The 21,763-nt window shown below is 46.0% G+C and overlaps 1 protein-coding gene across 2 annotated transcripts; it reads right to left on the bottom strand.

The window, feature by feature from the left end:
• Positions 1 to 4,875: 4,875 nt before the first annotated feature.
• On the bottom strand, positions 4,876 to 20,394 carry PRPF18 (pre-mRNA processing factor 18). Of its 2 annotated transcripts, XM_078874903.1 has the most exons (11): positions 20,286 to 20,394; positions 18,948 to 19,025; positions 18,150 to 18,173; positions 16,878 to 16,991; positions 15,238 to 15,351; positions 12,522 to 12,665; positions 11,259 to 11,327; positions 10,634 to 10,774; positions 9,323 to 9,394; positions 8,642 to 8,797; positions 4,876 to 6,182 (listed from the first exon to the last, which is right to left on the bottom strand). In XM_078874903.1, the coding sequence occupies exons 1-11, from the start codon at positions 20,349 to 20,351 to the stop codon at positions 6,102 to 6,104; spliced, it is 1,059 nt and encodes a 352-aa protein (XP_078731029.1). In that variant the 5' UTR covers positions 20,352 to 20,394; the 3' UTR covers positions 4,876 to 6,101. The 2 variants fall into 2 exon arrangements, with proteins under 2 accessions (XP_078731029.1, XP_078731030.1); XM_078874904.1 differs by lacking the exon at positions 18,150 to 18,173.
• Positions 20,395 to 21,763: the final 1,369 nt, after the last annotated feature.

Here is a 21,763-nt window from a genome sequence, read left to right as displayed (position 1 = left end):
TAATAAATCACTTATTTCTATTATTTTTTCTATTATTTTTATTATTTATTTTATCATTTATTTTTTACCTACGTGACTTTACCGAAAAAACATAAGAGTATCAGACATTATTGATCACCCCGTGCCCTTATACATCTCAACGTTCACCCTACAAAGTGCCATCACAAATAGACACAAACAAATAGACACAAACATTGTGTTCCCGCATTGAAACGGCTGTACGCCCTATGGACCTGAAAACTCAATTTCCCTGCACAAGAACACGGAGTAAAACGTCGTATGGGTTTACAGCTATGAAATTATCTAGCGGGCGAGCAAGACCACGAAAGCACGAATGAGAGAATCATTGTGCAGGAAAAAAAACAGCGCAAATTTCTGATATCAAGGCCAAAAGCCGTCAATTGAATTTCACGATCATCGTGTGTATGTCTGTATGTGTGTAACCCCGCTCACGACAACACCAGTGATGTTTATCTGAACCGGTCCTGGGTCACCTCCCCGAGGTCGACTCAGCCTCAAATGAGTACCCGGTGCGGTGTGTAAAAATCGCCACTGGGGAGACAAAGGCGGCCGGGCGTGGTGCTGGCCACCCACCCCCTCGTGTGCCGTGCCGGCCTTCATAGGTGCTACTCGCGAACAGCACTTGCCCCTACAGTCTGTTACAGGCTATACGAGGGGATCTTTGTCTTTGTGCACCCAGTAAACCAACGCGGCGAAAAACGCAAACAAACGCGATTCGCAGAAAACACAGAAATGTTTGGCAACGAGTGGAGTAGAAACGAGGACGCGAGGCAGTAAACCAACACCGCTCCCAAAACATCGCCGCCCATCATTGTGTCGATGCACGCGAGACCCCCACCCCTGCCTTGCCTGCCTGCCCTGTCTGCCCTGCGCTGCCCTGCCTGCCTTCCCTCTCCCTGCCTCGCCTGCCCTGCCTCGCCTGCCCTGCCTGCCCTGCCTACCCTGCCTCGCCTGCCCTGCTTTGCCCTGTCTTGCCTGCCTTGCCCTGCCTTGCCTTGCCTCGCCTGCCCTCTCCCTGCCCTGCCTGCATTGCCTGCCCTGCCTTGCCTGTCTCGCCTGCCCTGCGTCGCCTGCCCTGCCTGCCCTGCCTGCCCGTCCAGCACAGTGGGTCTGCAAGCCAGGCGGCTTCGGAGCCGCGCGCGGTGGCTCATTTATAGCACCTCATGCAAGTGCGGCTCTAGAAATTCGTGAGAAGAAACAAACCGTGGCTCTTCCTCTTGTTATTTTTGTTGCCGAACCAAGCCGGTGAGCGTGAGCTGGTGAGAGGCGTGCCCAAGACCAATGAGGAAGGTTTGCCAACTTTAAAATGGGACTTTTTATTTGCCAGTATCAAAGTATGAAAAGATAAGAATAGCTTTTACACTTTCTGGCAATGAAACAGGAGTTGTGTTAAGATGTTCAAACACCAAACATTTTACAAGGAATCAAGTTTGCATTAACCACACGCAGTGCTTGTTGTGAACACGCAACCAAATCATGCTCTGATCAAATACTGGCAAAAAAGGTCCCATTCTGTAGCTGCAGCTCATCCCGAGCTTTAAATGCCCCGACAGTGGCATGGTATAGTGGCAATGTCTTTGTGCTGTTCGCCTTTTGGCGCTGTTCTCTGGTCTGACACTGGTGAGACTCGGCCATAAAGAAGGATGTCTCTGGTGTAGAACAATCCGTTCCAAAGACAATGCATTTATTATACTATCCGCATATATATTATAATATACCACCCACCGCCACCCACCCACCCACCCATCGTCGTAGTTTTTTGTTTATTTTCTTGTTATTTTTTGAACCTATCTACGTGACTTTACCGAAAGACCCAAAGAATATGAATTCCTGCAGTCACGAAAGCTTCAAGTCAAGATCAGACGAAGTATTTATATTGGAGGAATCCGATGAGCTATAAAGCTCTTTTTCACAGATGTCCAGTAGGGGCAGGTTCGGACGTTACAACAACAACAATACAACATCATAATAGTGGTGCTAAGTACAAGAAAGGTAGACAAATCACCAAAAACACAAACAAATAAAACGAAACCATCCCCATCCGACCAGACAAAGCCCACTGAGGTATTAACTCATTTTCAGAAGCAAACCTGGCGACCACAAATGATAGCTCAACAAGTGACCCATCATTTGGACATTTATGGCACCAAAATAATCTAAATCAACGTAACTCGTAGTACAGAATGTAATGTTTGTAATTCATGTAAAAAAAAAAGAACACCCCAACAAAAACCATGCGTAGGCCCCCACCCCTCCTCCTCCAAACCACCCGATGACGGCCTGGAATCACTCCCGACGGTCACTGGCGCAGCTGCACCGCCTGCGCGCTCAACAGCTGCACTCGGACTGCGCGAGACGGATCCGCGGCACGCGCTTTGGCACGGGAGGCCGCTGCGACGATGACGACGACGAGAGAAGAGGCACACAGCCGTGCCACGTGACCACACCTGGCCACGTGACCACACCTGGCCACGTGACCACACCTGGCCACGTTACCACACCTGGCCCTGGTTTTTTCCCCTCCCTTTGAACGGCTGTGCCTAGCAACAGCACCACCCCCCACGGCTCCAATAATTGTTGTCGTGACCTTAATGAGAGACGCTTGCTTGGCTCAGCAAGGAGGGGTGGGGGGTGGTAAAGCCACAATTTTCACCACAGGCTAAATAGACGAACACCCCCCCCCCGCTCGACGGCATTGTGAAAGCTCGCTTCTCTGCGACTCCCGAACCGCCCTGAGCGATGAGCAGAAACACGTCTTTCTGGCGCCGGCAAGACACAAAAAAAAACTCGCAAACGTCTTTACCGCACTGTACGTTGAACCTCTTTCGCGCCGTACATAGCCACGCGTGCTAATCGTAGGTGTCGAATGCTCGCTTGTTAAATAAAAGACGGTGAAATTGGACGAGGTCTGCGAGAACGCCGAGGCGCACTGGTGATGTAATCGTGGGGTGGGCGCGAATGCGGATGGATTTGTTAAGCAGCGGCGGCATCGCGGGTTGGGCACTTGGCGATCGGAGGTCCCCACCGTCTCCGGGCGCGGCTAGCATCAGTGGGGAGTGATCATTCGAGAGCGTTCCTGACCAGCCACCACCGCCAGCCCGGAGCGACCGGCGTGGCGAGGTATGGCCAAACAACACCCACGATCAACGCGGCATGGGGAGGGTGTTCATCCAGCAGCAATATAAATGGGATAAATTGCTGTATCACTTGAGCTGATTACTTCAATGCCAATGACGCGCGAGCACGAGGTGCTCAACATGTCAACACCACTTCATTATAACGTCAGCACAAACACACACTCGGAGAGAGAGAGGGCAGAATGCATGCTCCGATGTATTGACTCGCTGCATTACCCAGGTCTCAAGGCAGTGCTCATGGGTCAGGAAGCTGTGTCCATAATTTATACAGAACATTCTTAGTCTTTGACAACTTAAATATAAAATCAACAATTGCTTCATATACTGGAAGTTAATAAAACTACACCCCCCTGGTTAAAACATTATTGGTCAACTTCGCTGTTAAGATTTGGCCCCACTTATTGCTCTCCAAGGACACGTTGGGGTACACAAACTCGCACAAAGACCTTCCCTTGTAGGGTTCACTGTGCCACATCGCAACCGACGCGCAACTCGCCATTCACCACCCCCACGGCGATATGGAAACCTTTCGTGCCAAACTGCACGAGCCAAGCAAAGCGGTGGAACGAATCCGCGATTGACCTAACACGTCTCGAGCTGCCCTTGCCAAGTGGGTGACAATTTTCAACAATTTCCAAAATGGTTTTAGTCAACGACTGGTTTCGTCAGAAAGGAAACTCGTCTCCGTGCGAAGCGGCCAGCCCTGTCACCGCCGAAGTTGCCGAGTTCAAGCCCCGTGATTTAAACACGGGCCCTCAAGTGTGGACAGAGTTGATGGTTTCGGACCAGTTAGCGAATGAGTGCAACCCCCCCCCCCCAGTCTCTATATATTTTTCTGTTACCAGGTAAGGCTCACTGAGGTATGTAGCTCGTTTAAAGAATCGATCTGGCCACAAATGATAGCTCAAGTGGCTTATCACGTGTAAATGTATATCAGCCAAATGCTCTTAAACGCATGTTTCGAAACGTGGAGGGAAAAGCCAGAGTGACCCGCAGAAAAATCCACGCGACCACCGGGAGAACACGTCAAATATACAGCGTCAGGGTCGGGATCGAACCTACGACCTCCTGTATTCCAGGCGAGGTCGTTAACATCTCGCCACCGAGGCAACCTCTTCCTCACGCATGTTGAACTTCTTTCGCACCGTATGTAGCCAACCATGCTAACCGGAGGAGCGGGGGTGAGACAGTGGTAACATATTCTTAGGTCTTTTCGGTAAAGTCACGTAGGTAAAACATTAAAATTAATAAAAGTAAAATAAAATGAAAATCACGACGTTTCGGAGGCAACACAAGCTTCCGTCTTCAGGTGGAAGCTTGTGTTGCCTCCGAAACGTCGTGATTTTTATTTTATTTTTATTATTTTTAATGTTTTACCTACGTGACTTTACCGAAAAGACCTAAGAATATGAATCCTTGCAGTCACGAAAGCTTCAAATCTAGAAACAGTGGTAACACATTCCTCAAATAGTGGAGTGGGTGAATTTTACTGCGCCTCCGCGCGTACACGAGACAATGGCCACGGGTGCGGCCACGGACATTCTCACGCTCGCACGACAGAAACGATGAACGCATTTTGCCTCCGTGTTGAGCGAGCGTGCGTGTACGAACAAAAACTACGAAGTTATCAACACCAACCTGGAACACTAAGCAACCTCTTGTTTGATTGGACACGTTAAATGCCGAACTTGCCACAGTATTTACAATACGTACTCGATATCATCAAATTGATTTATTTATTAAACACGTTTAACTACATTTGCCGAAATACCAAAACATACCAACAGTTTACATTTCAGTATCTTTGTTTCCTTGAGGGCCAAAGGCTCGTTGCATAACTGGTGAAAAGGTTCATTTAGTTTGCAATCTAAATCAATGCAAGTTAAATATTTGTACTCAAGATGTTTTTGTTTAAATGCATCTATCCCACCCGGTGGTGAATTCAGGACGTGTTTTAGCAAGCACCTATCACAGCACTTCAAGCGTTGAGAAGCGGACTGCAGCGTGTGCGTTGACGTGCGATGCATTGGTACGTTAGCCATCGAACGATTCAAGCCCACAGCCTGTTCAAGACGTGTGCCATGAAGGTGGATCATTACCCGAAACGTCACCTATTACATACTTTTCCGTTTAAGGCCACACAGTGTCACTGACGAATTTGCCAAGTGTTTTTATTCAAGACGTGTGCAGTCACATCCTGGTAGTTATTTCTTGGGAAAGCCCAAGACTTTACACGTGTGTGCGCGTGTGTACATGTGTAATGCGCACACGCGTGTCACACGTGGAAAGATTCACCAATTGACTAAAATCAATTATTACACTCACAGCACATGCACAGATGAGCGTGAAACTATTAACAATCATATACAAAAAGGTTTACAAACATTTATAATGGTGAGAAACGTTAATAAAATGATTTGCTCGTCGCGTTACATGCAGGCTGATGCAGCGAGGGAGACTGGCACAAAGAAAAAAACATAAAATGCGACCAAGCACAACCTCGAAACCATGACGATTCATCAAATCGCTGTGAGCGAATGGGCTTGAACCACAGACACGCCTCGAACGTGCACAATACACCTACATCCTACATATGTTTTAAGACTCCTTACCTTATCAGCGCACGTTACATTTGCCCCGTCTCTCTCCCATGCACACTTTGGCCATCTCTTCATTCCCCTTTTTATTTTGCAAATGAAAAATGGGAAGTGACCAGAAATAGATCGAGCTTTGGTAACCCCCTCCCACCCCAGGGAGTTTTAATGTATTCACGCGAGCGCGGGTGGTGGGCATCTCGCCACGCGCTCTCGAGGGCGGGTGGCTGCCATCCAACAGAAATACGGTAACGCGGCCGGATACATTTACAATAAATACGGTAATGCGGTCGGGTACATTTACAAGGTGGGGGGGGGGGGAGATTTGGATGGAGAGGCTGGCATCTGTTCAGAGGGCCTTGTACTCCACACACTTGGAGGGGTCGGTGGGAAAATTCCTCTGGCACACAGTCATCAGCCTCTTCAGCCCCTGTAGAAGAGAGACAATCGCAACGACGTCGATCGGCTGCTCGCAAAAAAACAGTCCGTCATCATCGGCCAGGATCGATCCGCTGCCGGACGAAGGCCTCTGCAATCTTTCGCGATCCTGGGATGTGATAATGGACCCAGTGGAGTGCGCACGAACCCATTTCTTTGCTCCGTCTCCTCTGGATCTACCCTCCCTACGGCAGGGCACCCCCCGCCTCCCCGATGATGTAAGATGTCGGAGCTGCAGACGCACCGAGTAATGTGCCCCACACGAGGTGTGACGTAAAAGCCGACAGAGAAAGCAGGCGACGTATGTTACCAGTCGCAAGAATGCATTCTTTGTCATCGGCCATAATCCACGTGGTGCGGGATTAAACTAAGCATTCTTTAATTAGCAGGTAAGGCCCACTGAGCTGCATAGCTCGTTTTCAGAAGCGACCGGCCACAAATGATAGCTCAACGAAGTGGAACGTGGAACTTTATAGCAGCCAAATACTCCAAATGCACATTTCTAAATTTGGAGGGAAAACCGGAAGACACAGGAGAAACATCCATGTGACCACGGGGAGAGAGAGATGCAAAATCCAAATATACAGGTATCAGAGTCGGGATATAACCCATGACATCCCGTAAACCGGGCCAGATAGTTAACATCTCGCTACCGTGGCGATAAAGGCCATCTCCCAGGGTGCTTGTGCCGTGGACTGTGCAACAACGCTCACTTAATGTCGTGGGTGGCCGGTGCTGCAACCTTGCACTGATCCGTTGCACTTCATTCGGTAAACAAATAAGGCCGTAAGATTGTTGTTTACTTTGTACTTAAAGTTTCAATGCTTTCGATAGTGGCGCTTTAATCTCACTTTTGTCGGTTATTTACGATCGAGATATTCCTCTTTATGCAATGCGTTACGTGCATCCTGCCTTCTTTATTTGTGCCCCAGATCTGTCTTGCAAGACATGAATCTTGGCGCTCGCTTGGTGATAAAACGAGGCTTACGCGAGCATACATGCATTGTGTGTGAATACAGGGCGATTCATTTATAGATAAGTCAGGATGCATTATGGCCAAACAACATTTTATTTCGGACCCGTTTCATGTCAGTGGGCTTTACCTGGGAAGATAAAACATAGTTCAGTTTGATAATTGTTTTTTTACCCTTCTATCTGGCAACAAAACTGACACCTTTTTACAAGGAGTCATGTTTGCATAGACCGCAATACCTGCAGTCACAATACAAACAAAAGACATAACTCTGATAATGTGCACTGTCCTTGAAGTTGATTGGTCCACACCCGAGACAGCTTTCCTTAGAGCCTAGTCTCACATGGGTTGGACCAGATGACGCCAAAAGGCGCACAACTCAAAGACAATGCACCATCAGAGTATGAGAGCTCGGGGCAAGCATCTACACTATGGGAACCTCATTTGCCAGTAAAAATATGATAATTGGTTTTTTACCCTTCTATCTTCAAGGACAGTGCACATTATCAGAGTTATGTCTTTTGTTTGTATTATGACTGCAGGTATTGCGGTCTATGCAAACATGACTCCTTGTAAAAAGGTGTCAGTTTTGTTGCCAGATAGAAGGGTAAAAAACCAATTATCATATTTTTACTGGCAAATGAGGTTCCCATAGTATAGTTTAGTTTTATATGTATATCTTTAAGTGATTTGTTTGTAATGCTATGACCCGCCCCGACTGGACATCTATGAAAAAACGCTTTATAGCTCATCGGATTCCTCATCCAGTATAAATGTTCTGATTCTGATGTCTCCCATGAGTCTCAATAAATATGCCAAATCTTTCAAAACTGTCCTCGAAGATTAAAACAACACACAAAAATGTGTACAAAGCACACAGCATCTGTGCATTATGCAAAAAAAAACGATGAGCATTTCCTGAACACGTGCATTGTGGTCCTATTCTGAGGTCATCAATACATTTGAGCAAATGTGATCGACTATCGTGGCTTCACTGCTGCTATCAGTTGGTCACATCGACTCACAATCTGATGAACTATGAACAGACAAGAGGCCCACAGTGCACTTATTCAGGAACTGCCGATGGTTTTATCATGATGCATAAAGATTGCACTTTTTACACATTTCTGCGTGTTGTTCGACACGTATGGTTTTCCGGCTTGCGCTGCGATTCTGCTATGATGGGGCTTTATCGTCATTTTACAGATTTGAGTCTCCTCTAAGACATGTAGCCATCGCTTTCACAATAATCCAGTCACCCGTTGAAGGAGAAACAGTTTCATTATTAATCAGTGGGATGTCTATAAACGGTCAATGCCTCTCGTAACATTTTTGTAACTTTACAGCACCCAATGCCAGAGTTACGACCAACTTTATCATAAACCGAATTCACAATGACGTTGTCGTCCGTTCTGGGCGTGGGCTATGCGCGAGCGGGCCACAGGCGAACGTGCCACCGTGGGTGCCGGCGCGCTCACCTGGATGTACTTGCGCTGCGTCTCGTCGTTGAGGACGTGCGCCACGTGCTTGGAGAAGATCTTCTCGCGACCCGTGCGGGCGTGGATGCCCACCATGGTGACCCCGATGGGCCACGGGGCATTGCCAATGGCCATCTGCAGGTACACATCGTTGGCCTGCCAGGGCCCCCCCACCGCCCACCGAAGGAAACAACGTTAGGGGGACGCGCGCGCAGGAAGGTTTAAGTTTGCAGCCGGAGGTGGGTGTGGCGATGAGAATGCGGCACCTGTAACAGGAGACCACATCGCACCGATGCTCTGATCCTGGATCATTTTGAGATTGCACTCACTTTTTTTTTAAGATCCTCCATGGAATCACCCCTGTCGACCTCTCCCCTCTCATCTGGTCATCTACTGGACATCTGTGCAAAATAACTTTAGAGCTCATCAGATTCCTCCAGTATAAATAGATGCTAACCTGACTCTACTCCTCTCCAACTCTTCCCCAGGCAATCTGCAACCTCTCCCTTCTGATCGCTATCTACTCCTCACCACGCACTTTCCCAAGGCTTTCTATCAAATTCCCCGGTTAACCGTCGCTCAGTTGGAGGTCGCTCATTCTCCTCCTTTCTCCCGTCCCTTCGTGCTGCAGACTCCCTGTCCTCGGTGCACAGAACTGTGGGGTCCGTGTCTCGGGATTACCTTCACGTACTCCCTCTGCAGCACAAACTTGGTGATGTCCGTGAGGTACTCCTTGATGTCCGATGACAGATTCTTCACAGACACAAAGACAAAGATTCCCCCCTAAATCATTAACATAATTTTGGGGCAAGTGCCATTAGCAAGCCCCTGTATGTATGTTGAACTTCCTTCACACTGTACGTAGCCAACCGTGTTCATCGGGAGTGCGGGGGAAGGGCAACATACTAAACACAAAAAGCAATTATACAGAAATTAATTTTCAATCTAAATTTAAAACTGCATAGCTCCAGTGCCTTCACGATGGGGTGGGGGGCCAAACCACGCCCAGTCACCTTTGTCTCCACAGTGCTGCTGTTTACACATCGCACCGGGTACTAATTTGAGGCTGAGTCGACCTAAGGGAGGCCCAAGACCGGTTATGATAATCGTCACTGGTGTTGGATGCGAGTGGGGATCGAACTCGGGTGGCTGGGTTCGGAGCGCAGCGCGCTAACCGCAACACCACCGCTCCCCATACACACGAGCACGCACACGCGCATGTACACAAACTACAATAGAGGCGTGTGTCACATTAATAATTCAAAAGGCGACCGACCTTGCAGCTCGCGAACCTCACATTACAGTGACTAACAAAGCGCACACCGAGTCGGGGAAAGACGTCGCTAAGAGGAACAATGACCTCGTGGCGAGAGCAGTGACGGCATTAGCTGTCAGAACACAGAACACGCTCAAGGGGAAGACCCAAAAGGGCAATGCAGTGCAGCCGTATGAAGTATTGCGCAAGGCAATTGACAAATGTTGCCATCAGCTATCGTCATCATTGCTGTTGCTGGAATTCTGTTCGATGGCGTTATTCCAACTTGCCCAAAACTACCGCAGTGAACAGTTCCAAGAAAAAAAAAGTGCCCCCCACTCTTTTTTATATTGAACATGAAACACCCATTGCTGCTGAATTCATGAATTAAATGTCTCTAATATGAATACCCCCCCCCCCAGCACCCGTCTTTTAAATGATCTTATCAAAATGTAACGTGCATGAAAAACTGTAAAACTATATCTAGAGCGTATGGTGATTGCCTAAAGAAATAATTGGGGGTTCAATTGCTCATTTTACATGCCCTGGTTTGTAATGTTGACCAGACGATTTATTTTGGCGTTTCAAATAAAACCGAGAAGATAAAAACGGCGTCGATTCACGCTGCCACGCGCTCGAGTGTGTGGTGGGGGCGGGGGGTGGGGGTGGGAAGGCGGGGGGTGGGGGGTGGGCCAGGCCGGTTCAGGCGAGGCCAGGGCTGCAGGGCAGCGGAAAACCTTTTTGCGGAGCTTGCGAAAGAGCGGCTGCAGGTAGGCCTCGGTCTGGCTGTGCGTGGCGCTGGCCAGCTTCCCCGCCACGCCTCTCTTCACGTGCTCCTCACGGCTGTTCAGCTCCTTAGCCCAGCTGCCCAGCAGGAACTGTCACACCCCCCCCCCCCCCGGCAGGCAGAGAGGGTTAAGGGGCAGCGGGCTGCAGAACGCAGCGCGGCGACACCCATTACCGTTCTCATATTCTATCGCATCTATGCATGTATGTTGAACTACTTTCGCACCGTACGTAGCACCCATACTAATCGGTCTATGCTACAGTACTAAACAAAACAGTACAGATATAATATAGACAGAACGTGCAGGACAGACAAAACAAACAGGACAGTGCAAATACCGATAGAACAAATGAGACGACATAAACGAGACAATTAAGAATTGGTTTCTAAAGCTGTTCATGATCCCATATCATCACAATTCACCAAACAGCTAGAGGGAAATACAGAACAGTTACATGCTTGCGTTTGATATTTATGCATGAGAAAATATATAACATTGCCATTGTGGTATAGGGATATCTAATTTGAGACATGTGGCTGTTGGTGTGCCCAAACATTTTGTCTCAATGACATACCTTTAAGACTTTCAGAATGAGGTCCATGTCCTGGTGGTCGTTTTCTGTGCCCAGAGTTTTCCCCAATTCCTGTTAGAAAACGACATTGAAAGTGGCACCGCAGTCAGCGTCCTTATTCAAGTTCATGCATGCAAAGCGTGCGTTATAAACATGGCCACATTCTTAAACCCTCACCCACAATGTCGTTATGAAGACATTTTCTCTTGTGAACGATGGCGGAGGGTTGTTGTATAACCAGAGTAAATTGAGAGACAGTTTGCACATTGCTACACATTAGCAGGAAAGCTAAGTTTGGCTTTTCTGATGTTAAAATGAAAATAAACTTTTTGGTCCATCAGTCTATTGGCCTTCCTGGCTACTGTATTTTTTTGCAATGTTGGCAAATGAAAAAACATTAAAAATCAAATGTTTATGGACATTGGGTATTTAATAAGGCCACACAGGCTGATGGGAAAAAATGCAATTACATTTTTACATGGTCAAACAGCCTTGTCTGTTCCTTTTATAATTTACTATCCAAAATTCATCCTAACAGCTTATAACACATTTTGTGTCGCCAAAGATAACTCGTAGAACAATTACATGTTTTGCTATTGAAAATTATGGGAAACTCAGACAGAAAAGCACATGCGGGCTGGAAACAAATAAGAGTAATTAATATCGCGGGTGCATCAAACCGTACAAATACGTGCCATCTGCTTCACAGCGGACGTTAAGGTGAAGTTTTATTTGTTTAGGCCGTGACAACGTTCATGCACGGTGAGGGGCCACTGTGTGCCGGCATTGTCGTCTAGATTTGCACAAAATAGATAACTTCCTGCAAATTACTCTTGAGGAATATACAGAACAATCATCGCCATTCGCCCCACCCCCACCCCGACTGAGAAAACTTAGCAAGATCCTCCTGACAAAGAGTCATGAAGCTCAGTAGGGCTTTCCTGCATAAACAAGCATGATAATAAAACATGCACGAGTTGTAGAGTTATCCAGATTTGTCCAATTGTCTTGTTGGACAAATCTACGTTGTTTTCAATGCAAGGCCATGCCACATGAGCAAGGTCATGTCACGCTCACAATCACACCTGTGTGTCAACAAACTTCAAATTACCAGGTCGTTAAACTGTTAAGATGGCCTCGTATTCAAACGGGCGTCCACTGTGGCTGGCAGGTATACCAACTTATGAATGAAGTTCTCCATCACAAATTCAGAATCAAGATGAGGCATGTGAAACGCAATCCACCACCAGCCACCTCGACACTCACCTGCAGCTCCTCGATGGTGGTGTTCTCCTCCTGCACCTTGAGGTCGTTCTGACCTTCCTCCTCCGTCTCCTGTCCGGCCGCCAGCTCGTTCAGGTACTGCAGGTCGATCTTGTCCATGGCTGTCTTCAAGTCGTTTCTCAAACCCTGCACCGCAGAGGTGGAAAGAACACCGGGCGATTGGACGGGCCGTCGGCTTGACGAGAATGTCAGCAAAGGCAAATCATCATCACAGTCCATGGACAGGTGTCCACTGCACATTTTGTCATGCTCAAATAGCGCACATCTTTCTGGCACCAATCTCTTTCATGTCGTCGTTAAACCATTCGCTGTTAGGTCTTCCTCTCTTTACGGTTCCTTCCATTGGGCGGCACAACAACACTTTTAATTTCCCTGTCCATCTTACATGTGTCCAAATAGGTGCCAGTTTCCTTCTCATCACTGCCTGCATCATCAGTTTTTCTTCTTCTATGTGCAACAACATAAGGATAGTTCAAACAGGTAGCAATTCGGCTGACTGCGACTAAAGTGTTATTTTAATTATTTGGTGAACACGTGATCTTTGTGTATTTGTGACGCATTAGTTATTACCCTCACGCCTTCGCGATGGCTTTTTAGCTATCAGTATGCCGTGAACACCAGATGTGCTTATTAATAACATCTTCTGCATGTGAGTAAAGTACCCAGAATGCATTCAATTTAGTCAAATTCTCTGAATCTAAGCAGAGTTTATAATACTCTGGATGATTGTCTCGACATGCGTAACAGGTGTTATAGGCTGAAGAACTAGGTGGTGGGCGGCATAAGGCAGTGGAGCAAAATCCATTGTGGTACTGCGCTTCTACGTGTCCACGTGCGTGCTACCCAACATTCACCAACCCACAGCGACCAGCGTGGTGCAAGCACTGTCGAACAACTCCCACAATCCGCAGTGGAGGACATCATCATCCAGCAGTGGATTAACAAAAAGGGCTGCCCATGTACGTATCCGCAAAGAGTCGTAAAGTGCAGTGGCTGGCTGGTTCGTTGGTCACGTGACAAACATATTCTTAGGTTTTTTCGGTAAAGTCACGTGACTTTACCGAAAAAACCTAAGAATATGAATCCTTGCAGTCACGAAAGCTTCAAATCTAGAACACGTGACAAACGTTTCCCACCACAAGGCCTGCGCATGGGGGACATGCGCCCCCTTACTGGAATGATGAGGTACAGCAGTGTCAGTGGTGGGTGGAGAAAATCTTGACTTAAAGCTTTCGTGACTGCAGGAATACATATTCTATGGGTCTTTCGGTAAAGCCAAGACAATGCTGGTGTCATTGGTTGACAACAGTGGGCTATAAAAATACCAGGCCACGGCTAAACATCGGTGGCGATTTATATTTACACCGTTCTGGGCCTCCCTATCACAAACCCAGCATTGGCCAGAAAGAAATATGCTCGAACAACCCTCACAACTGACAACATAAAACTCACTATAAACCATTTTTTTTTTTTACCACGGTAAGGGCCACTGCGCTATAGAGTTATTTTTCAGAAGAGACCTGGTCACAAAATATAGCCAAATGAAGTGGCTTATCACGTGTAAATTTAAAGCAGCCAAATATTCTAAACACATTTTTCTAAATGTAGACGGAAAACCCGAAAGACGTGGAGAAAAATCCACACGTCCACGAGAACACGGAAACTCCAAAAAAACAGGCATCAGGGTCGGGATCGAACCCACGACCTATACCACAGCGAGGTAGTTGACATCTCGGCACGTTGTGGAGAGGCCTTCAACCAGCAGTGGATTGACAAAAGCGCTTTACGTTATAATTATTTTCATTGAGTTGAGATCAAAAGTTCTGTGAAATCTGTTTCCACGGGACGACGCACCACTCTGTGAAAACTTAAAACCGTCTCGTAACAAAAGACCCAAGAGCACAATTGCAGAAGTGGCAAAAATAAAACTAGAACTAAAGTCACTGAGTAAAAGTGAACAGTACACGCAAACATTTCATTGCATGTTAAAGTAAAATGCTATTTAAATGGCAAATAAGTTGCAAGAAATATTTTTATGGATTTTATTTAGTTTTTTCCCCAAATCTCAACCAATTGTGCTAGCAATGTCATCAGTAAAGCTGCACTATCAGAACTAAGCAGCTACCAGAGCATCACCTTGTGTCAGAGAACGCCCCCATTAGATGACTTTGCAAACAACTCATGAAATTTCTTTAAAAAAGCACTTTGTCACCCACTTTGAATAACACACCCTGCAGAAAGTGATCACCGAATGCCAATAAAATTGAACATTTGAATTCTCAGAGCTGAAATTCAGCCAAATTAAGTGACAAAACCAAATGTAACTATGGGGTTTTTTGTCAAACCACTGCCACTAGGAACCCGTTTAACCACGGGTGGCGAGACGCTAACTACCTCGCTTGCTATACAAGAGGTCGTGAGTTCGATTCCGACCATGGCGCCTGTATATTTTGGAGTTTCCATTTTCTCCCCGTGATTGTGTGTATTTTTCTCCAGGTCCTCTGATTTTTCCCTCCACAATTACAATCAACATGCGTTTAAAGTATTTGGCTGGAATAAATGTCCACGTCATAAGAAACTTCGTTGAGCTATAATTTGTGATAGCCATGTCGCTTCTGAAAAAGAGCTGCATAGCTCAGTGGGCATTACCAGGTGAAATAAAAAGTTTATAGCTTATATAGAACCCGGGTTCACGCACTTTGTTAACTTCGGGCGCGAGGATCTCGATCTTGCGCAGCCGCTGGAACGCATCATAGTCGCTCTCGCTGAAGAGTCGGATTGGCTCTGCCCGCTCTCGCAGTCGCTTGATGACCTGCGGAGAGAGCGTTTACACAGCACGCACGAGACTAGTAATCACTCACAGTTGTTGGCTATCCGATTACCTGTGGTCGCGATTATCCGGGTGGTGGATTACAAACGAATAAATATTATTCGGAGGCGCTGGTTCCACTGTCAGCCGCTCCTCACTCGTCGCGGGTCATTGACCCAATGCTGCAAAAGTCGACAAATAAATGTAAACGCGCGATTTTAGCATTATAAGAATAACTTTCACAATTGTTACATTTTCCCCAGGTTAAATGAAATGTACTTTGTTAACTGCATTTCCATTTGGAATAATGACCACATTCTACGTCTTCACACCCGTTCTATGTAGGTAAAACGACCATGTTTTTATCACTTAATTCGTATATCTTTTACAATACCTCTATTTGTTTTATCCAGGCTTCCCTCCCCTCCCGCTCCCAGAAAATTAAGTGTATTACGCCAAAAACTTGCTTATCGTGGGTTTTCCCATCGCGGATTTGACCATTCGCATAAAATTCATTGAAGTATTGTTTGCCGATCGTGCTCCTGTGGCTCAATCATGAGCAGTTGACCGCGAGATTTCTCTACGCATGGTGGCTGCAATGCTCGTGATGACGCTGCCGTGGAAGAACACACGCGCCATCTTGTCCCCATGTTGTCTCCGACGCAGTCCATCGCGGGTCCCAGTTCACGTGTTGTCAGCACCCAGCGATGGGCACGGTTTTTTGTGTATTTTGTAGTGCAGAAAAAATACATGCCATACTCTCTGCTTCTTTCGGTAAAGTCACGTAGATAGAATAAAATAATCGAATAATATAAAACACGACGTTTCGGTCGCAACACAAGCGTCCGTCTTCAGGTGAGAAAAAAATAAAATCTGCTGTTGTGGCTTTATATAGGCACGGGAAAGGAGAGGGAAGGGAGGGGAGGAGTTTAGCTGTTGGAGTTCACAGGGGAGAGGGGGGAGGGTTTGTGGCCTGCAGGGACGAGACTTTACCGAAAGAACCAGAGAGTATGAATTCCTGCAGTCACGAAAGCTTCAGATCAAGATTGAATACATGCCATGTTTAAGATGTGTAGTCATTATGATTAAAACATTATTTTGAAAAGAGTATTTACATTTGTATTTGTTGTCATGATGGGATTATGAGAATCATGGTTGAGAGACTGCTGGGTTTCCATGTTTTTTTTTCTATCTGGTTATAAACAAAGGTATATTATGACAAAAAATGTACAAAGGTGACCGACGCTGTTGTCAAAGCAAATAAATCAAATGGAAATGGGCAGCGCGCATCGTGAACAAAAACTGACACGACCTGGACAAAAGTAACTGCAGAGTGGAGACCGACAGAATGGCGACATAAGCAGAGTAAGGCAGCGTAAGACAAAAGGTGAGTTGACATCAAAGAGTTCAGAGTCCACTACCGGACAGGAGTGACCAAAGAAGGAATGTAAGTGGGGAGAGCCTTTGGCCAGCAGCAGGATGTTACTAGCCGATGACAAAAAATCTATCATCACGCTGTCAATACGCACCTCCTGTCGGCTCAGCGTCATAGGCAGCTTCTCCCCCATGAGCTCCATGTCCATCATGCTGCTCGTGGCAATCTCCTTCTCCTCCTGCTGATTGGGCATCATCTGGGGTTGTTTCTGTTACACATTGCACCCATGGTATTAGTTTATTTTACAATCTCTCTCGTAATCAGCTCCTTAACTTTTATTTGGTAAATTTTGCCGTAAGAAAGCCTCAACTAGATTGTGAAACTTACTGATATGACGATTTGTGGTTTTATTTGGCGGTGGCAGAAGGGCAGTTCCACAATTTTGGACTGACATTTCAGACACTTTCAAGACAGAGGTATTAAGTAATATAATCACAATGTGGCTCTTTTACTGTGGCATTCCATGTCCAAAATGTAGGATTGCAATTCAATAAAAAAATGAATTGTCCACCTTTCTGGATAATGGGGAAATGCTCATAAAAATTAAAGGTGACGGATGCACTCAAGACAGAAAGGAGGTTGGATGGTGCATTCAGTTTTGTGTACGCGATTGTCTCGTTCCTAAAGTTAAGCCACATTTTCTATAATTACCTTCAAGAATAAGATGATTGTTAAATTATAACTGTTGGTTTCCCATTTGTGGAACTGCCCATTCACATTTGAGCCTTTGAGCAAAGCAAATTATTTGATAGTAATTTAAAATTGTTCCCAAGATAAACGATTGTGAGAAAAGAACATGGTTTAATGCAAAACATGAATTTCAAGCAGAAAATAAGTTATATATTACAATACATTTGTGGAACAACCTTACACACGGAGTTTACTCACATTTAAAACATATTTAATAAGCCAACCAACATTACCATCTTAAACATTCCTTACTTCTCTGCACCGGAATCTTATTGTATGGTCCATGCGTGCGAATCACATCGCGCGATAGAAGTTGTTTGAATGGAAGTTCCTGCTCTCTTTTTAAAGCAAGAGAAAGTAGAAACTGCCAGCCAAATCTAGAAATAATAAGATTCATTCCTTAAACGTAAAGCATAGATGTGATATCATGAAAATAAAAAACGAGAAAGCAGCTTGCAAACCAAAACAGCCACATAAATATCGCAAATATTTTCCTGCAAGCAACTACAAAATTACTTCAAACAGTTTCATGCCTTTACAGAAAAACACTATCAAACCATCCAAAGGCTATTTGACAGAACAAACTGGCATGTAACTGGTTAAAGGAATTTGTAGCAAGTGGAAAGGAATAAAATAAAAACCAATTGTATAAGCAGCCTGAGGTCTGCTACCATACCTCGGCAGCCTTGTGAGAAGCCCTCTGTTGGCACAACATCAACACACTTGGCAGTTACAAGTCACCGCTTCCACATCTCTACCAAAAGGTGTCAAGTAAAAGCAAAGTATGCAATAATAACATATTGAAATTCTGAAAGGGATCAGTGGCCTTTATTTTTTCTGTTGTGGAAATATTATGTCCACTGGTCTGTCCATCCATCTGAGGACACTTAAAAAAATTTTCACTTAAAGTACATTTCCAAAACAAATTTTTTAATGAAACTTACCACATAGTTTACCAATATCAATAAGCAGGATATGCATAGTTTTTGGGCCACAATCTCAATTAGATACTTTCAATACAGCATTTCAATAACAAACATAACTCTCAATGCACATCGGGATGTTTATAAAGCACGTGTACATTTTAATGTGGGTTTCTGTGAGCACATTCTCTTACACAGTGGAATCCTCTAACATAGGGTAATTTCACTATATATTCTGGTGGGCCACATGATAAAATTAGCATGTGCTAGCGGGCTACTTGACATCATAGCATGAAATATCTAAGTTATAATCTGTATCTCTGTCTTAGTGAACCATATATCTTGGCGGGCCACTCCAAGAGCTTTCACAGGCCAGATGTGGTTTACAGGCCCACTAGTTGAAGAACCATGCACTAGCAAAATAGAGGCTCCCTTAATAGACTGTCCGGTCAGCTTGTGTTTTCTTTCACATAAGCCCACGCAGTACTCCAATTGACAAGATGCAGAATTGTAAGGATTGGAAGAATAAAGAATATTCAGGGTCATCATACCTTGAGGCCACATCTCTCATAGTATGCCTCCTCTTCTTTCTTTGCCAATTCACCTCGCTTGAAGTACCTCTTGTTTCCCTGGTTAACAAAAAAACACACGAGGAGATTTTTATGTACAATGTAAACAAATATATACATCTGAAAAGTGCGCAAAGAAGCATGGATCGATGAATACTTGTATTTACACTGAGATAATAAGGAAAATATGCAAGTTAGGGGACAGCAGTTTTGAATTGGGCTTGGGCTGGACATGTCTTACAATTGGATGAGAGCTTGTCGAGACAAACAACAGCATGACAGCTAAAGGAAGAAACCAGTGGAGTACGTGCACTCCTGTTCTAATCTTACACATTTCCCACATGTTCAGAAGCCCAATGCCAATGTCTAGGCCTGCCAGCCACGAGAGTAGCTGGAGACGAGGGAGTTCGTGTGGTTCTAACTCTTCCTCCATTGAAGAGGCGCCCAGGTTACAACGTGGCCCTGAGTGTTGGCTGCATGGCCACAGTCGCAATGCGGGCCTCTCTGAAGGAGACGCGCGCAATGGGCTCGTATGATCGTCCACTTATGAGATTGAGAGATCAAATCTGCCGGTGTTGCTGGTGCTAGCTAGCTAGATGGATCGTTTCGTCGCAAAACTATGAGACAGACGGTAACATATCGGGCAATTTGCCTTTCATAGCACATAGAAAAGGCCAGGGCGGCCTATTTGCCTTATATTCTTGTCTGTGACAATTGTTGACTATTATTTGTGTTTGTGTAATCTACAGATATTGTACCCCAGTGATGTCTATGGTAATCGCACCATGCTATGTTCTGAACAGGCGACTAGAATATTGAACGTGTACAGTACCGCTGTTGTTATCATCGTTGGGAGATGTTTATAAAGGATTTGAAGCAACACGTTTTCAACTTCCGTCTTCAAACATTTTACATCCGACACATCAAAGTCACATTTCCCATCGAGGTAGTTGCGCCAAATGATTTCTGTCCAGTATTTCAGTGGCTTAACTAATAAATGTAACTCATATATCCTGTACAGTACTGTAGAACACCATACAGTTAACGCGTGCGTAGCTTTCGTTCCGATTGAAACGAACGCGACTTTATAACACGCACACACAAACACACGCGCGTTATTTTGTTGTTGCTAAATTACTAAATGCGGTAAAATATTATAATCAGTCGCGACTTAAAATTCGAGAGAAGCCTGCGGCGTTAGGCCCCTGCGTGACGCCGTCTTTAATAATACGATTACCGCTTTAACAGCGCAAACAACGACAAGACGTGTAACTCGGTGTTTGTTGTTAACAATCGCACGAGGGGGACGGGGGGGGGTACCTCCACGAGATTTTTATCCTCAATAAGTTTCCTTTTCCTCACGATCTCCGCTTTCAGAAAGTCCATCACGAGAGCTTCCCAGAAGCCTCCAGCGCGTGCGTGGGGGCAGCCACATCCGGGGCAGCCACATCCGGGGTCTGCGTGGATGTCGGTGGAGGGGCAGAAGTCACTCACAGAAGGAGGGCTGCAAATGACTCCAACAGCAGAGGGCAGTCGAGCAAAACCCATGCCTGGAATTGCAGCGTTCTTCGGGCCACTGGCGGCCCCAGGTGGCCTTTGGTGTGGGACCCCGGTGGCCTTTAGTGGGGGCCACCCCGGTGGCCTTTAGTGAGACCCCTGGTGACCTTTAGTGTGGGACACGGTGACCTTTAGTGTGGCCCCCGGTGACCTTTAGTGCGGGACAGGGTGGCCTTTAGTGAGACCCCCGGTGACCTTTAGTGTGGCCCCCGGTGACCTTTAGTGTGGCCCCCGGTGGTCTTTAGTGTGGCCTCCGGTGACCTTTGGTGTGGCCCCGGTGACCTTTAGTGTGGGACCCGATGGCCTTTAGCGTGGCCCCAAACAATTTACAGCAAAAAAAAATTAAGTTTTTTTGTCAGTATCAAATGATGAAAAAATATAGGTTAGGGTTAACCCTTTCTGGCAATAAAACAGGAGGTGTTAAGATGTTCAAACGCAAAATAGAACCCTTTTGCAAGGAATCAAGTCTGCATTAACCACACGTACCTGTGGTGAACATGCTCTGATAATATCCGTAATAAAATATTCAACGATTTTTTTAGTTTTTACCAGGTAAGTCCCACTGAGCTATGCAGCTCTTTTTTAGAAGCGACCTGGGCGACAAATGATAGCCCAACAAAGTGGCTCATCACGTGGACATCAATAGCAGCAGCCAAATCCTCTAAACGCTCGTTTAGACACACACCCGTGTGTTGAATGAATAACGAATTGGCACGTTCTGTTGACGTGACAACCCTTCCCAACTGGGTTAACGACACGTTCATATTCTTGGTTCTTTTGGTAAAGTCACGTAGAAGGGAAATAATATTATGTTGAATCTTTATTATTTTATTATTTCCCTTCTACGTTACTTTATCGAAAGAACCAAGAAGATGAATCCCTGCAGTCACGAAAGCTTTAAATCGAAATTTAGACACGTTCATATTTACGCGATCGAACCCCCCAAAAACCCGTTATTTATGGATCACCAACTAATGTCCATCAGTAATTAATCGGCGCATCTCATTAACCGACCGATTAACATTCAACCTCTGACCCCCCCCTCCCCCCATCGAGAGCACCGCCCAATTGATCGCGGACGTCGCATTCCCACACAACGGAGAAGCACCTCGTGACCGGGGAACCCGCCAATGGGATGCGCGCATACGCGGCCCCGCAAATGAACCAATCGCTGTCGGTGCACCAACAAGTGTGGGCGGGAAGTATCGACCAATCGCGTGGCCGGATTCGGAGAGCGTCGG

The sequence above is a fragment of the Lampetra fluviatilis genome, chromosome 40 (genome assembly GCF_964198595.1).
Source record: "Lampetra fluviatilis chromosome 40, kcLamFluv1.1, whole genome shotgun sequence".
Lineage (NCBI taxonomy): Eukaryota > Metazoa > Chordata > Hyperoartia > Petromyzontiformes > Petromyzontidae > Lampetra > Lampetra fluviatilis.
The sequence above is the reverse complement of the archived record's forward strand: the minus strand, read 5'-3'. Positions and strand labels throughout refer to the sequence as shown.

Coding starts and splice junctions, on each gene's coding strand:
- PRPF18 (XM_078874903.1), bottom strand. CDS start 20,351: ATGGACTTTCTGAAAGCGGAGATCGTGAGGAAAAGGAAACTTATTGAG. Junction 19,026..20,285: donor AGGATAAAAATCTCGTGGAG/GTACCCCCCCCC, acceptor TTTGTTAACCAG/GGAAACAAGAGGTACTTCAA. Junction 6,183..8,641: donor CGCAGCGCAAGTACATCCAG/GTGAGCGCGCCG, acceptor TCTCTTCTACAG/GGGCTGAAGAGGCTGATGAC.